General features: G+C 32.2%; 1 protein-coding gene across 2 annotated transcripts in view; it reads right to left on the reverse strand.

Annotated features, from left to right (window-relative positions):
• Nucleotides 1–16735, reverse strand: part of LOC126886887 (zinc finger protein 695-like) — a 39396-nt gene extending 22661 nt beyond the window's left edge. Inside the window, exon 1 of one of the 2 annotated variants that reach the window (XM_050654028.1) lies at nucleotides 16113–16735. In XM_050654028.1, the coding sequence (XP_050509985.1) occupies nucleotides 16113–16359 (247 nt within the window). In that variant the 5' untranslated portion in view covers nucleotides 16360–16735. The remainder of the gene's footprint in view (nucleotides 1–16112) is intronic. The other variant, XM_050654027.1, reaches the window with a different exon arrangement.
• Nucleotides 16736–16999: the final 264 nt, after the last annotated feature.

Raw genomic sequence — 16999 nt, forward strand, 5'->3', positions numbered from 1 at the left:
CATTAGAAAGATGGGAACGGGGTGTGCTGAGGAAAATTTTCGGTGGTGTGAAAGTGGGAGAGAACGAATGGAGAAGACGGACGAATGCGGAAGTTTAAGAAATGGTTGGGAAGCCAGTAATCAGCCTTATGGTTAAAACTGGAAGACTTCGCTGGCTGGGACATGTGGAAAGCATGTCAGGAGACCGATGGGCGAAGAGTATATTGTTAAGAGGTGAGGGAAGAAGAAGGAGAGGTCGACCGCGGAAAAAGTGGCTGGAAACAGCCAAAGAGGATCTACAAAGAGCAGGCGTTGTAAACAAGACAGCTACCCTAGACAGAGTAAAGTGGAGAAAGACAGTTGAAAAATTTCAAGCCATGGGCCCCTGAGGCCTGCACTGCTGTTAAATTTTTTTCAGTTTTTCATCATTCTGAACAAAAAAGGTTTGTTGTAATTATTTTTCTCTAAAATTGATCGTTTTCAAATTATAAACAATTTAAAACAGAAAAAAAACGAAAAATGACGATTTTTAAGCCTCAAAAACACACAATTATATTTGAATTCACCAAGTTCCTAAATTTAAGTTCAAACCTTGTTCTATCAGTTTCTGATAGGTACTTCAGTAGTTTGGGCTTATTTGATTTTAAAACATTGTTTTTAGTAGTTTGAGGCACTTATCACAACCTAAAAAATGGATTTATATAAGACTGTTTAATAAATTAGGCCACTTTTTGTATGGGCGACCTCTTGAACATTATTCTGCGATATCTTATGAAAGTGATTATGCAAAACATATTTTGTTGAATTTAAAATCAAAATTCTATTATTTTTCTATCATACATTGATTTGCTATTTATTTATTTGCCCTCTAGATTTTTTTAGTTCTTAAAAGGTTTATTTATAAGCCAAATTAGTGCAATGTAAATATTTTACATTTTTACACAGCAATTTTTATCGCCAGGCAGACGGAAGTAGTAAAATTTAAGTACATCTCTCAGTCTGAGATAAAATAAATGGGACGACTAACTGGAATGTTTAAAAGATTAGAGAAACATAATATGTCATGTTTATTGGAAATACTCGATATCATGTAAGATATACCTACTTTATCACACGTGCAAATCCTCCCCTGTCGCCTAATTTCCTATGAAGTTAAATGGTGAATGTTTTTAGGGTCCATTTATTTTTTCGGGCATGCGTATCTACGAAGTTCACGATGTTTTGAAACATGTCTACTAGGTTTTGTGGAAATAATTCAAATCGTACTACTTTTCGGGTTTTGTTTAGTTGTAATATCAGCTATGCCCCTTACCAATTTTCAAAGCAATTCTGATTATAAACAACGATAACTATGATGAAAAAGTTTTTTCGAAATAGTTGGATTAGTGCTCTACATGCACTTACCGGTTTTTCCAAGTACCTACCTTATAATTTATTTCATTAATTCGTTATCGTATAATACCTTTTCGTACCTAATATAATACCTTTTTTTGCATCTACTAAAATATGTAATAATATTCTGTAAATTTACATTATCAGGTACCTACCAATATCTAAACACTTAATGGACAAGGCGAAAACGGCGGGTTCGTTGGAAAAAATATTCCCATGAGATTTTTTTGCATAATCACATTCGTGAGACACCCCAGAATAAGGTTCAAGAAGTCGCCCACGCGAAAAGTGGTCCAATTTTTTTTTTAATCAAATTGCAAAAATCAATATTTTCGGCCCGGAAATTTTTTTTTTAGATTTTTCGGACCATTCTGGACAGAAAAGCTCTCTTGTAATTTTTCTCTAAAGTTTATCGTGTTTGAGTTATGGTAGGGGAGCCCAAGCGGGGATTTTTGCAGTTACTCGAGCGCGTCAGATTAGCATATAGGAGAAACCTGGTACCCTGCAGATGTACCTCTACCATATATTGGCTCTTAACACAGGAGAGTTCGTTAAGGGGGGCCCGAAAAAAAAATCTATCCTTAAAAATATTCGAAATTGTCAGATTAAGATAAGGTAAGTTAAGTACATGCAAAAGAGTGTATATTTCAAAAATCTGACGATTTGAGCCGGGCGTAAGGAAATGGGCGAGTCCCAAAGTTTCACAAGAAAAAAGCGAATATTTCGCGAAATAAATGACAGATAGAAAAACTAAAAAATATGTGCTCAATATATTTTAAAAATCTATCGAATGATACCAACACGACTTCCCACGGAGAGGGGTGGGGGGTAAATTTAATATTTTAAATACGAATCCCGCGATATTTCGCGAAATGAACATCAGATCGAAAAACTGTAAAATACACTTATTCGTTACTTTTAAAATCTATCGAATGGCACCAAACACGACTCCACAAGGACGTGGGGGGGGGGGGGGTTACTTTAAAATCTTAAATAGAAGCCCCCATTTTTTATTGCAGATTTGGATTGCTTACGTAAAAATAAGTAACTTTTATTCGAAATATTTTTTCGAATTAGGATAGATGACTTTATAATCGGAAAAAAAGATTATTGGAAATGGAAAATTAAATTAAAAAATGGCAAGCGCCCACTAAAATGGAAAATTTTACTTAACTTTTTTTGGTTTTAGGACCTACTCTTCACAACCCAATATAAGCAATTATCCCCTACCATTATAAGCAATTTAAAATTTGAAAAACGCGAAAATGGCCATTTTTAAGACTTAATAACTCGGTTAATGTAATTATTATTATATTTAATATAATATAATATAGATAATATTATTATGAAAGTCAGAAAGTGACTAAATCAAATTTAAAGCCCCCCCTTCCTGATCCTGAAGAAATTTGTGTCATTAATTTATTACTAAGCTGTTATTTTTATTTATTAATAATTAGCGGTAAGATCGTATTGACGCGGCTGTAAATGTGAGTGCGAGTGAGATTCGCCATTGGACTGCCTGAATGGTATCTCTTTTGCACTCATCATGGACGGCCGCCTAATACGTGCATGGCGCTCATTATTTTTACTTAAAAAATAACAGCTTAGTAATAAAATAATGAGAAAAATTTCTTTAGGATCTTGTAGGGGGGCTTTAAACTTTGATTTAGTCACTTTCTGACTTTCATAGTAATAACTTTTTAGTCCAGAAAGCCACTGCGCATCCGCTAGGAAAAATATTCTAATTCGGATTTTTTGCACAATCTTACTCAAAAAGGACCCCTTTTAACAAATTTGCATGTTGCCAGGACCAAAAGTTGGTCAAAAATTTTTTAAACGTTTTTTTTTTGTTTTTTTCCTAAAATTATTTTTTTTGCATGGAACAAATTTTTTTTAAGTTTTTTGGATCATTCCAAACAGAAAAGGTATTTAGTGACTTTTCTCTAAAGTTGATAGTTTTTGACATATAAGCGATTAAAAATTGAAAAATTGCGAAATCGGCCATTTTTAACCCTCAAAAACTATGTGAAAAACTGAAAATTTGAATGTTGCCAAGGTAGGTAGATATTCTTTAAACATCGATTGATGAAATCCCGAAGAGTTTTTTGCAATACAATATCAAAAACCCCTTTGTTTTTTAATTGCCAATCAAGCGAGCGCGACACTATTTTCCGTATTAAATATAAATGAATAAATTCGTTATTTCGTAAACCGGTGATTTTAAGGAAAAATCCCAAAACAGGTCGGTTTTTATTTTTAAGTTATGATATTGTGGCATATATAGTATACTAGTGACGTCATCCATCTCGGCGTGATGACGTAATCGATTATTTTTTTAAATGAGAATATGGGTCGTGTGCTGGCTCATTTGAAAGGTTCTTCAATTCTCTATTAAGTAATATAAACATGTACATAATTATTTATACAGGGTGTCAAAAATTTTTTTATTAAATTAAATCATTTGGCAAATTGACAAAAAAATTAAATTATTGGACACCCTGTACAAATAATTATGTAAATGTTTACATTACTGAATAGAGAATTGAAGAACCTTTCAAATGAGCTAGCACACGACCCCTATTCTCATAAAAAAAAATCATCGATTACGTTATCACGCCCAGATGGATGACGTCACTAGTATACCATATGTCACAATATCATAACTTAAAAATAAAAATCGACCTGTTTCGGGATTTTCCCTTAAAGTCGCCGGTTTACGAAATAACGAATGTATTCCTTTCATTTGCACCATACTGCATACACATGCAACGGTGGAAAATAGTGTCGCGCACGCTTGATTAACAATTAAGAAACAAAGGAGTTTTGAATATTGTATTGCAAAAAACTCTTCGGGATTTCATCAATCGATGTTTAAAGAATATCTACCTACCTTGGTAACATTAAAATTTTCACTTTTTCACATAGTTTTGGAGGGTTAAAAATGGCCGATTTCGCAATTTTTCAATTTTTAATCGCTTATATGTCAAAAACTATCAACTTTAGAGAAAAGTCACTAAAGACCTTTTCTGTTTGGAATGATCCAGAAAACCTAAAAAAAATTGTTCCATGTAAAAAAAATAATTTTAGGAAAAAAACAAAAAAACGTTTAAAAAATTTTTGACCAACTTTTGGTCCTGGCAACATGCAAATTTGTTAAAAGGGGTCCTTTTTGAGTAAGATTGTGCAAAAAATCCGAATTAGAATACTTAACCGCAGTGGCTTTCTGGACTATTTAACCGAGTTATTAACCCTAGAATACGGGACCGTTTTTGCCAGACGTAAATACGGGACTATCATAAATTTTTACTACTCCATAGAAAAAAGCCTATATTTTTTACTTTGAATTTTTTATTCATTATATAGAAAACAATTAAGATTCTTAGTATAAAAACAAAAGCATAAAATTATGAAAAAATACATATTTGGGTATTTTTAGGAACATACGGTACAAATATATCCTAGGTGTTCTCCGCAAATTGGCTTCTTGCACTCCTTGCAATAGTTGGTCGTCATGCGCCTTTTTTTGCTTGGACAGTAATGACAAGTCTTCCTCTTCTTTTCCTGTGCTATATTCACATCATTTTCTTTAGTTATATTGAAGATATCAGCTATGTCTTAGCGAATATTTCGACGTAAACTTGCAGTGTTGTATCTGGTTAGGTACTGGACTGTTACACTCCCCTTGGATAAGGCGAACAGGAGAAACAGACGAATTGTTTTCTGCATGTCTCGCTATCGGAGCCAGAGGATCCAGCTTCCAAATTGTCCTCTTCCCAGTCACTACCACTATCTTTAAACGGGTCTGGATCACTCTCTTCCCCATTCATAATACGTGCCGCTTCTTCTTCCAGTTGTTTTGCGGACAAAAACTTTGTATTTGACATACTAATAAGAAAAACGCAAATAGTATATTATGTAATGAGAATGAAAAAACAATTTATCTTAATTTTTTGTTACTAAAACACCCAAAATCAAAATATAAACAATAAGAACCAGCTGATTTCTTATATGACGTAAACACGGGACTTTCGTAAAAATTACGAACCAAGCGACGAAAAATGGTGTTAGAATTGGAAATTATCACAACCGTCTTCTACACTATCAAACTCGATACTAATCAGGAATCAGGAAGATACTAAATTGGAGAAATCGTTAAAATAAACGAGTGTGCGAAAATGCCCGATGTATTATGAGCGTCGTCAAATTTACGAATGTCCCGTATTCTAGGGAAATATTTATGTCCATATTCTATGCCTTGAAAATCGCCATTTTTCGTTTTTTTCAATTTTAAAATGCTTTTACCTCGAAAACGATCAACTTTAGAGAAAAATTATAAGAGACCTTTTTTATCCAGAATAGTCCAAAAACCCTAAAAAATTTGTCCGGGCCAAAAATATTGATTTTTGCAATTTGATTAAAAAAAATTGTTAAAAAAATTTGGACCACTTTTCGCGTGGGCGACGTCTTGAATCTTATTCTGGAATGTCTTACAAATGTGATTATGCAAAAAAATCTCATGGGAATATTTTCTCCAAAGAACCCGCCGTTTTCGCCTTGTCTATAAGTAATTGAGAGGTTTCTAAGAACACATCACTTAACAAAAACTAAAAACTGGGAAAATTGAAAAAACCTTTTTCCTTTTTACCCTTTTTTTATAAATATATTATTTGTAGATTGTAGATATTATTACATCGTATTTTCAGAACAATAGTTATTAATTTTGTTGTAATCTGCCAAAGTGTTGTACAAATAATTGATATGGCAACGCTGCTAGGATACAGTTCTGTTTGAGGCGATTCTAAGCAGCAATTACTGCTATCTATCGGAGATAAATATTACCGATGTTCTAGAGGGAGCGATTTCATGGTGGCACAATTTGATAGCAGCAATTCAAGATATAATTCTTGTTTAACGAGATTTTTCATATGTTTAGGAAAAAATATTTAACATTGTATTGGGAATATTTTCCATTGTTACAGTTTTATACAGTAAGCGCCACCGTACTATAGAAACATAGGAAAATTGACCTATTACAGTCCTGGACCCTTCACTTGCTGCAATGTTTATTTTTATGTCTAGTGACATTTAGAACGTCAGAAAATGTATACAAACCAATGAACTGTCAACACGGATGGAATAGGCACGAAGAAAATTAATGCGGCCACGATACAAGAGAGAGGTCCTAGAGAGAGACAGACAATGGGCAGGAAAATTTGACAGGCCGTGTAATTCGAGCTGCCTATATCAACTTAAATCGGGGAAATGGACCTCATATTTTTTTCCTTTATTAACTTAATTTAATTTTTAAATACTGCCTATCAGCCCTAGTTAAATAATATATATTCTTTTTCCCATGATCATCTTTCAGTGCGTCACAGTTTTTCGATTTCTTTCTAACGCATTAAATTGTATGTGACAGAAAAAAAGGCACGTCGGTGATTACATTTCGTCGGTGACATTTACAACATTTATTCTAGTTATTGATAGATGGCGCCATAATAAAAAAAATAATTTTTTTTAATTAGATAATAATATTACAAATATAATCTGTATAATTTATAAGACTATACAAATCAAAGAAAATATTCTTGTTCTCATGATCATTTTTCAGTGCGTCACAGTTTTTCGATTTCTCTCTAATGCATTAAGTTTGATGAGACGGAAAAAGCGGTAGCTCCGTGATTAAACACAAAAATAATGCAGCATTACAATGGTTATATACATAAGATGTCTATTCCTAACCTACTTTTGATTCGTTGATATTTAGAATGCGCGTTTTTTCTAGCCAATCAAATACACGTATTACGAACATTTGACGAAAACTTCGTCCATTTTGGCCATTTTTTAGAAGTGTCAAAGAGTCAAGTGACGGTTATTATTCAGGTCAGTATTTTGTGTACCTGTCATTTTGAAATTTCGAATTCGACTTCCCTTGTGTTTCACAACTTTTTTGTGCATTATTTTGTGTTTTGGTTTAGAATTTAGTTCGTTAAAAGTTAGTTTTGTATTTTGGTTTAGAATTTAATTCGTTAGAAGTTAGTTTATACTCCAGGTCATTATGCAAGAAAAATATCCATAGTAAGGAGACTCATGGCTGAAGAACCTTAGGAACTGATTTGGATGTAATAACAATGAATTATTTAGAGCCGCGGTTTCAGAAATAAAGATCGCTATGATGATTACCAACTTTTTAAGCGGAGACAGCACCTAGAGAAGAAGATAAAAACACAGTTTATGGATAGTTTTGTGTCATTTTTTAATGTTTCCATATTTATAAATTTAATTAACAATATTGTTTACTTTTTAATTTTATTCCCCTTTATATACCTACATGTTAACATATTGTGTAAAAATCAAATCTACAAAATTACTAATTAGTTTATTCCACAAGATTTTCATCTAAAGTACGATTCTGGCATCTGTCAGATTCGTCAATAATTACATGAAATAAGTCTCGACACACCCAATACAGTATATGACGTCATAATTAATGACGCACTGAAAAATGATCATGAGAACAAGAATACCATTTTATAAATGCAAGAAACACATTTGATTTGTTTTTATTCCAAATTGAAAATAAAATGTGACAACTGTCAGATTTAACTAAAATGTCATGTTAGAATAAATGTCATAAATGTGTATTATCACGGACTTACCTTTTTTCCTATCATTTGTTACGCACTGAAAAATGCTCATGAAAAGGACAATAATAAGTTAAAAAAATATGAGGTCCATTTCCCCGATATAAGTTTATATAAGCAACTCAAATTACACGGCCTGTCAAATATTCCTGCCCATTCTCTGTCTCTCTCTAGGACCTCTCTCTTGTATGTTGGTGGCAATGCGTTCACAAACTGAACTATTCAAAGTTTGAAACTATTCAAAAAATAGTTTTTCCATACAAAATATACATTAATTAATAGTATTATTACTCTGCTTTAAAATAAATTTATTCAAACAACAAGAATATTACAATACTTTAAAACTTTTACAACTTTAACAAAATGACAACTATAAACGTCAAAATTAGATCAGCTGTATTTAATACTGCTGATCGATTGTTTGTCAACTTTCCATGTTAATGTTCCGTTTGTATCAATGAACTGTCAACACGGATGGAATGGCCCCGTCCCATTCAAATAGTGAAGCGAGCTCGCTTCACTATTTGAATGGGACGGGGCCATTCCATCCGTGTTGACAGTTCATTGATACAAACGCTTCACTATTTGAATGGGACGGGGCCATTCCATCCGTGTTGACAGTTCATTGATACAAACGGAACATTAACATAGAAAGTTGACAAATAATCGATCAGCAGTATTAAATACAGCTGATCTAATTTTGGCATTTATAGTTGTCATTTTGTTACAAGTTGTAAAAGTTTTAAAGTATTGTAATATTCTTGTTGTTTGAATAAATTTATTTTAAAGCAGAGTATAATACTATTAATTAATGTATATTTTGTATGGAAAAACAATTTTTTGAATAGTTTCTTGACAGTAACATGACAGGGATGAAAGCACATCTGAGAACAGACCGAATTAGCCCATAAGCATAGCAATTAGGTACCTACCTATAGTATTTTTACTACAAAAACGTTATTACGTAGGTCAAAATTTTTGACGTAAGAGAACTGTCAAAACATTAGAATGTGACTTTTCATTATTGCCGTGTTTATAATAAACATAGAAATAATGAAAAGTCACATTCTAATGTTTTGACAGTTCTCTTACGTCAAAAATTTTGACCTACGTAGTAACGTTTTTGTAGTAAAAATACTATATGTGTCTAGTACAGTGGAGTTCACTGTATATGTTGTTATTAAAATTTTATCCAATTTCTTACCCGTAGCTTTATTATAAGCCGAAAAAGATTATTTTTCCTACTGTGGCAAAACTGTATATTCAAAAATTTAAAAAAAATTACAAAGTATTTCATAGGATTATATCTTTATGCTGTAAGAAAATTAACTAAATTGTATGTTTGGTTTTCCCGCTTTATACTTGGAAATGAGGAGTTTTTTTGAGTTTTTTCTAAAACGAAAACATGAAGTTTGCTCAAAATTTGTCAAAATACTTCTAGTGATAACATATTATTATACCTTCTCAATTTTTTTCAAATTTTTTGAATGTGTAGTTTATTTTTGGGGGGGTTCAGATCCACCTTAAGTTATTATGAGTTTTTAAGGCATGAAATTTTGGAAATCTCAGTTTTAAACAAAACTAAACATTATTATGTAATAAAAAAATGTGCAAGTTCCCTATTAAAAGTGCTACAAATATTGCTGAGCTATGACACTAGGTGTCACTCTTTCGAACTTGCACTCTTCCAATATTGTAACCTGGTTAGGGCCGGTTTCACCAACAACAAATAAATCAGTGAATAGTTATACATAGAATAAAAATTATTAGTCAATTATATTTTTATTGTGTTTCAATACAATTTTGATAATGTAAAGTTAAACTGACGAATTTTCTTTGTTATAGATATTTAAAGCGAGATTAACTTGTCAATTTATTCGAAGAGTAAATATTTATTTGATTAATAAATAAAATAAGTCTTGAATACGTTAGGGTACAAAGAATCTACTATTCACAATATTATTGAAGGTGTTTATTAAAGCAGTTTGTGAGCGACCAGTTTCAGCATTCACAATATATATGCCATCGTCAGGCCCACAAGAAACTGAATAAGCTAAAATTAAATTAAAATGTTAGAATACAGTTGCCCTAGGTTAAATTTTAAGTTTTGAGTTTAGTATTAGTTAATTTAATATTAGTAATAAGTTACGAAAGGTGTTATACAAAAGTGTTCAAATAGACCAGTGCTACTCTGATATTAACTGCTATAGTCAGTATATATGTATGTATATACAGTATTACTAATAACATTATTGGTACTTAAATATCAATACAAGAAATGTGCAGTATAAAATGTGGCGGTAAATTGTAATTTGAAGCTCACATGTATATCTCGATTTCAAACTCATAGTTACATGATAAACACCTATATGAGTTTGAAATCAAGATAGACACATGGGCTTAAAATTACAATTTAGCACCACATTTTATACTACACGTTTCTTGTACTGATATGTAAGTACCAATAATGTTATTACCTATTTATACTGTATACAATGATGAGTGCGCTAATAACCAGCAAAATGAAGCAAAAGATGAAAAAAATAATACATTGTGAAGTAAAAAGAAATGATACTAGTAGTAGAGGTGGAAATTATTGATATACCTAAATGTATAAATTAACATTACATTACATAGTTGTCCACCTTTAGACATATGGGAGGAGTCTGACAATTGTCATTTTGACAGGAAAATTTTATAAAATACTCCTGTCATGGACGTCTAAAGGTAGGAAACTATGTAAGGTAATGTTAATTTATACATTTATATCGATAATTTCCACCTCTACTAGTTTTATCTCTTTTTACTTTACAACATATTATGTTTTCCATCTTTTTCGTTATTTTGCCGGTTATTAATGCTCTCATCACTGTATATCACATACTGAATATAGCGGTTAACATCATATTAGCATTGGTCTATTCGAACACTTTTTTATAACACCTTTTGTAACTTATGAACTAATACTAAACTCAAAACTTAAAATTTAACCTAGGGCAATTGTATTGTAACATTTTAATTTAATTTTAGCTTGTTCAGTTTTTTATGGGCCTGACGATGGCATATAATATATTATGAATGACGAAACTGGGCATACTAACATAATCATAATGTGCTCACACCTGCAACAATTTCATTATATTAAAATAAGTTTTTTTTATGTAATTATGTTTATTTACAATCTACATCATTAAAAGAGTATTAAGAGTAAACAGTAGCGATCAACAGGTAGCAACAAAATATAACTTCGGGAAATAGTATCATAAACTTCGGCAATAGTAATCTTCGACATTATCTAAGATTAATTATTTTGACAATATCATAGTCGCGCTAAATGGAAGTAATAGAAAACGGTTTTATTATTAATAAATATATACAGTAGAGCGTCGATAATCCGAACTAATTGGTACAGAGGTAGTTCGGATTATCAAATTGTTCAGATTATCGAACATAATGTTCAAAATACATACAAAGCTCATAAACATAGTACATTTGTACATACGTTTTAGTTACAAACAAGGAATAAAACATCTGTATAATAAATTGTATGTATTTCTGCATTAAGGGGGGGGGGGTATAATTTGAAATCAACATATCAAGCACATTTTTGTGAATTTTTTTTGAAGCTATGGTACAGTTATTTTATTTTTAAATTAAATAAACACATTAAGTACAATTCAAAGAATATTTAGAAAAAAATTCAATCCAACATATTGAAAAGTAAGCCATTGGTGACAAATTTTGACAGGCAGCTCACAAAAAAATGGATTTTGCGGTGGACATCAGAACTCGTCACTAGATCATACGAAACAAAAAATTCAAAAAGATTTAATTAGCTTATGAGTTTTACGAGGTCACAACGTCGAGTTTTTTTATTTTTAATGATTTTTTAATTTTTGGCATCACTCAGAAATCAAAAAATTGAAATTTTTGGTAAAAATTTTGTGAAAATCAACAGATTTATTATTGTTGTAACAAAAAATAAGCAAAAAAGGAAAAATATCTCGACGTTGTTACCTCATGAAATGTCTCAAGAAAATATGTGCAAAATATCAGGTAGATCGGCCGAGTAGTTTTTCAGTTACAATGTCCACCGCATTTGAAGAAGTAGTTTTGAGAAAAATGCGTTTAAAGTTTTGACAACTGCATCTTCATCTTCTTTTTTGTCTGCCAAATCGTAAAGTGATGCACATTGAAATATATTTTTTGAATCGAGGAGTAATCTACGCAAGAGAAGACGAACAGTTGTTTAACATTTCTCACTACGCTCACGCGTGCTAGCGCGAAGTCGCGGCAAAGCGAGTCGAAGGTAGGAATATTCAAACACGCTGTATCTCTGGTAATTTTACTCCGATTATTTTGAAATTTTCAGAGAGTATTCTTGAAAGTATGCACTTTTATTTGAAATAATAAAAAAAATTTAAATATTTCAAACCATACCCCCCCCTTAACAAAACAAAACTCCGCGGCCATATTTTGCCCATACTGTCATATTAAATCCAAAAATTCGGTCCGTGATCATATTTTTTAATTTTATAATTTTTTTTTGCGTTCGGATTAGCGATCGTTCGGATTACCAGGGTTCGGATTATCGACGCTCTACTGTATTTATAAAAATAAACCAAAATGGGTGAAAATTTTATGTTAAGATAGGTATTTAGAAAGGTATTTGCATGAAATAACTAGTAATAAAACAATAATAAATAATCATTTTTTGTTGTGAAGCGAAACAAATTTCGATTTTCGCATAATTTTGGCACGGTTTTTAGTGGACTTTTTTTTGGAAGGTTCCACTTTATTTTTCGTTTGATTTACTTTTTCCATTTTGTTTAACTATTGATATTATTTTTAGAATAAAAAATCCTCCTAAAACTTTATATACTCTCATTAGAATTCGAAATATTTTTACGTAAAATATACTTACCTACCTACATATAACTAAAACTCACAATTAACAACAATCTATTCTTTCAAAGAGGCCAACAACTTATACAAAAACAAATATATAATAAATTAACTATCAATAATCACTACCTTTCTATGAAGCAACAATAACAAATTCTTAAATTAACACACTACTGCACTGAACAGATATCGATAAAGATGACAGAACAGATTCGAGAAAATCTGACACAGGTTTGTCAAAATGACAGTGATAATTTCCCTATGTTGCCTAATTAGTTATTTAGTTATAATATGTTTGATTTCTTGTTAGAAATAAAAAATTTTAGTAGTTCCAAGATTACACAAAATGTAGGCATGGGATAAAAAAGTTTATTTGAAGAAAGTTTATTTTTTTTCTTCTTAATGGCGGTATAGGCTCCTTTTTCCAATATTTTATTTAGTTATAGAGTAATTTCCACGTACTAACATATTTCTGAAATTGGGCTCTGTACCGCCATTCTTTATTATATTACGAATATGTGTGCCAAATATCTCAACAAAATATTCAAATCTTGCAATCTTGGAACGTGTTTGTTGCTACCTGTTGATCGCTACTGTAGCCTCTTAAGTAAATTTGTTCCATGTTTTTGGGCAGAAGAGACTTCCAATGATGCCTCATCTTGTTCTATTTATGTTTATACCCTATTCCACGAACATAAGCCTGTTTTGGATTACTTTGACAACAAATATTTTACTGTGCAAAATAAGAAGAACGAAAGTAAATTTCAAATTACAGTGTTGTGTATTGGAATAATTATTAGCGCCATTTACTTTCGTACTTATGTTGCACAGTAAAATATTCGTGTTGAAGTAATCCAAAACAGGCATATGTTCGTGGAATAGCCCATAAGTTTTAAAATAGGTCCTGAGGCCAGGTTCTATCTAGTCCTCTTTGTGGCAGGGCCATTATGGAATAATTCCCTTACTAACTCATTGTCATGGTGAATGGTACGCTGATTTTGTGACTCTGTGGCTCAATGGATTTTAAAATAAGTCAAATAACTTTATTCATCTAATATACTACACACACCGGCAAAATTAGCCGAACACGTTAAAAATGGGACATGTTTGATGTCTCGTATTTCACAAACCAGTGGTCCGATTTGAGTGATTCTTTTAGTATGTTATAGCCTTATTATTTAAGAATATCGTTGTAATAATATTGTTGCTAGACAGGTAAATACCATTTTAAACCGGGTGTACCAATCATACTGTGCTTTTTTCTTAAAGTTTGGAACACCCTGTGGAATATTCTAGCATATGTAAAATATTAGAATTAATACTCGATTGTAGACTTAGGCTTGCTTAACATTTTCCTTTTCGATTCATTTACTTATGTGAGATAATAAAAAAGTTATGTGCGTTAACAACTATCCATGTTTTTCATCAATAAATCCTCATAGTAAGGGAGGAAAGTATACTAAATTTGCAGTTACTCGAGCGTTATGGGAACCTATTGGATTGTGAAGAGTATGTGCTAAAATCAGAAAAAGGTTAAGTTAAGTTTTCCATAAAGTGGGGGACTTTTCAGTTTTTAATTTAATTTTCCATTTGAAACAATCATTTTTCTCCGATTATAGCGCTATCTATCCATAACTCGAAAAAATATGTCGAATAAAAGTTGCTTATTTTTACGTAAAGAATCCAAATCTGCAATAAAAATTGGGGGCTCCTATTTAAGATTTTAAATTAAATCCCCCACCCCACCTCCGTGGGGACTCGTGACACCCCACGGAGAGGGGTGGGGGGTAAATTAAAAATTATAAATACAAACCCTGCGATATTTTGCGAAATGAACATCAGATCGTAAAACTGCAAAATACACCTATTCCATATTTTTCAAAAATCTACCGAATGGCACCAAACACGACCCCCCACGGAGGTGGGGTTGGGGGTTACATTAAAATATTAAATAGGAGCCCCCAATTTTTATTGCAGATTTGGATCCTTGACGTAAAATTAAGCAACTTTATTCGCAACATTTTTTTCTATTATGGATAAATAGCGCTATAATCGGAAAAAACGATTGGTAGAAATGGAAAATTAAATTGAAAAAGGAGAGTCCCACACTTCATGGAAAACTTAACTTTTTTTGGTTGTAGAAACCACTCTTCACAATCCACTCCAGGTCACAAGAACGCTCGAGTAATTGCAAATTTAGCATACTTTTCTCCCCTACTATGAGGATTTATTGATAAAAACATGGCTAGTTGTTAAAGCACATAACTTTTTTATTTTCCAACATAAGCAAATGAATCAAAAAAGAAAATGTTAAGAAAGCATAATTCTACAATCGAGTTTTAATTTTAATATTTTATATATGCTGGAATATTCCACAGGGTGTTCCGAACTTTAAGAAAAAAAACACAGTATGCTTGTTACACCCGGTATAAAATGACATTTAACTGTCTAGCAACAATCTTATTACACCGACATTCTTAAATAATAAGGCTATAACTTACTAAAATAATCATTTAAATCGGACCACTGGTTTATGAAATACGAGACATCAAACATGTCCCATTTTTAACGTGTTCGGCTAATTTTGCGGGTGTGTGTACTATTGGTAGTTGGTGAAACCAGCAATTAGACCCACATTAGAATATGACTCTTCGCTATACAAGTTTCATCCACATAATTGAACAAGTACAACATAAATTCAATATCTTATGATTATTTAGCCTTTATATCAAAGTACCACTGAAGCAGAATCTAATGATTACATGTTCTTAGAGCCCCTACTCTGATAATATGCTATCTATAGTGTTTGTCACTCCGAGAAGTCAGTACAGGGCCCAGAGCACGCCAAATAGAATTCTATTTTACTGACGTCACAAAATAGAATTTCATAATGGGAGAATCAATGGTTGTTAGGCAATGTGACGTCACTAAAATAGAATTCTATTTGGGGTACTCTGGGCCCTGGTTCTTATGGGGCGCAACGATGCCAGTTCGCAGCCTCGGCGACAGTAAGCAAGCGCTAGCGAAGCGGAACGGGTTAAATTCTTGCATATATTTAAAAGCGACTTCTGGTACCCGTACTCATTATATGGCAACAGGGTTCCTTTACTTCGCATTTGAAAAGCATTGCCGTATACAAGCTGCACCGGCAACTCGGAGGGACAAACATTACAGTACCATTGTGATTTATACCTTTTTCAATTGTTTGTTTTTGTTCCAATGACAGAAGTTTATGTTCATCTTGGCCTATTTCAATCTTCATGGGAATATTAATATTCTTCAAGTCTACATAATCAAATGTATCACCTTGTATAGTTTCCCTTTTGGGTTCTTGTTCTTCCTTAATTTCAAGTTTAAAGCTATTCAGAACAGCCTCATTTACGTCAGTGTCTATTTCTATTTTACACGCCTCCTCACCAACTTCTTGTTTTACTTCCATTGGATTAAACCTTTGCTAAATATTGGTTTCTATTTCAATAATAATAAAATAACACACAAAATCAATCTCAAAAAGCCATTTTTAAACTTTTACATATTTACAAAATTTACATGTCCGCAGTCCGCACAGCGCCAAGGATTATAACAAGTGTCAAGTGTCACACGTCACGACGTAACACGTCACAGCTAGAGACATATTAACAATAGACCAGGCTAGGGATATGCCACTCAATGCATCGGAACGCCCATAGATATAATAACAAGTAGATAAGGCGAGGTCCGAAAAATAGCGTTACGCGGAGCAGTTCATGTCTATCTAGCTATCTCTACCGGCGCTTAACTTTCTCTCTCTAGCATATGATGGTCGCCGCCAGATAGGGATAGATGTTACCATTAAGGCCGCGTCTCACCATCAAATAATTTGATCAAACAGTTTGAGCAAACTTGACGTAATTGAGGAAGTACGTCAAAGTGACGTCACAATTGCAGTTTTTTGAAATTCTAAAAATCTGTGCTCTCACTATCAGTCTAGTTTGATCAAATTTTTTGTATTGAGTTGTCTAACTTGTTTGTACTTTATTTAAAATTAAAATTTTTCATTATTATCCACAATGAACACTCAGGATGTGACGTCACTAAAG

Source organism: Diabrotica virgifera, chromosome 6 (assembly GCF_917563875.1).
Source record: "Diabrotica virgifera virgifera chromosome 6, PGI_DIABVI_V3a".
Classification (NCBI taxonomy): Eukaryota; Metazoa; Arthropoda; class Insecta; order Coleoptera; family Chrysomelidae; genus Diabrotica; species Diabrotica virgifera.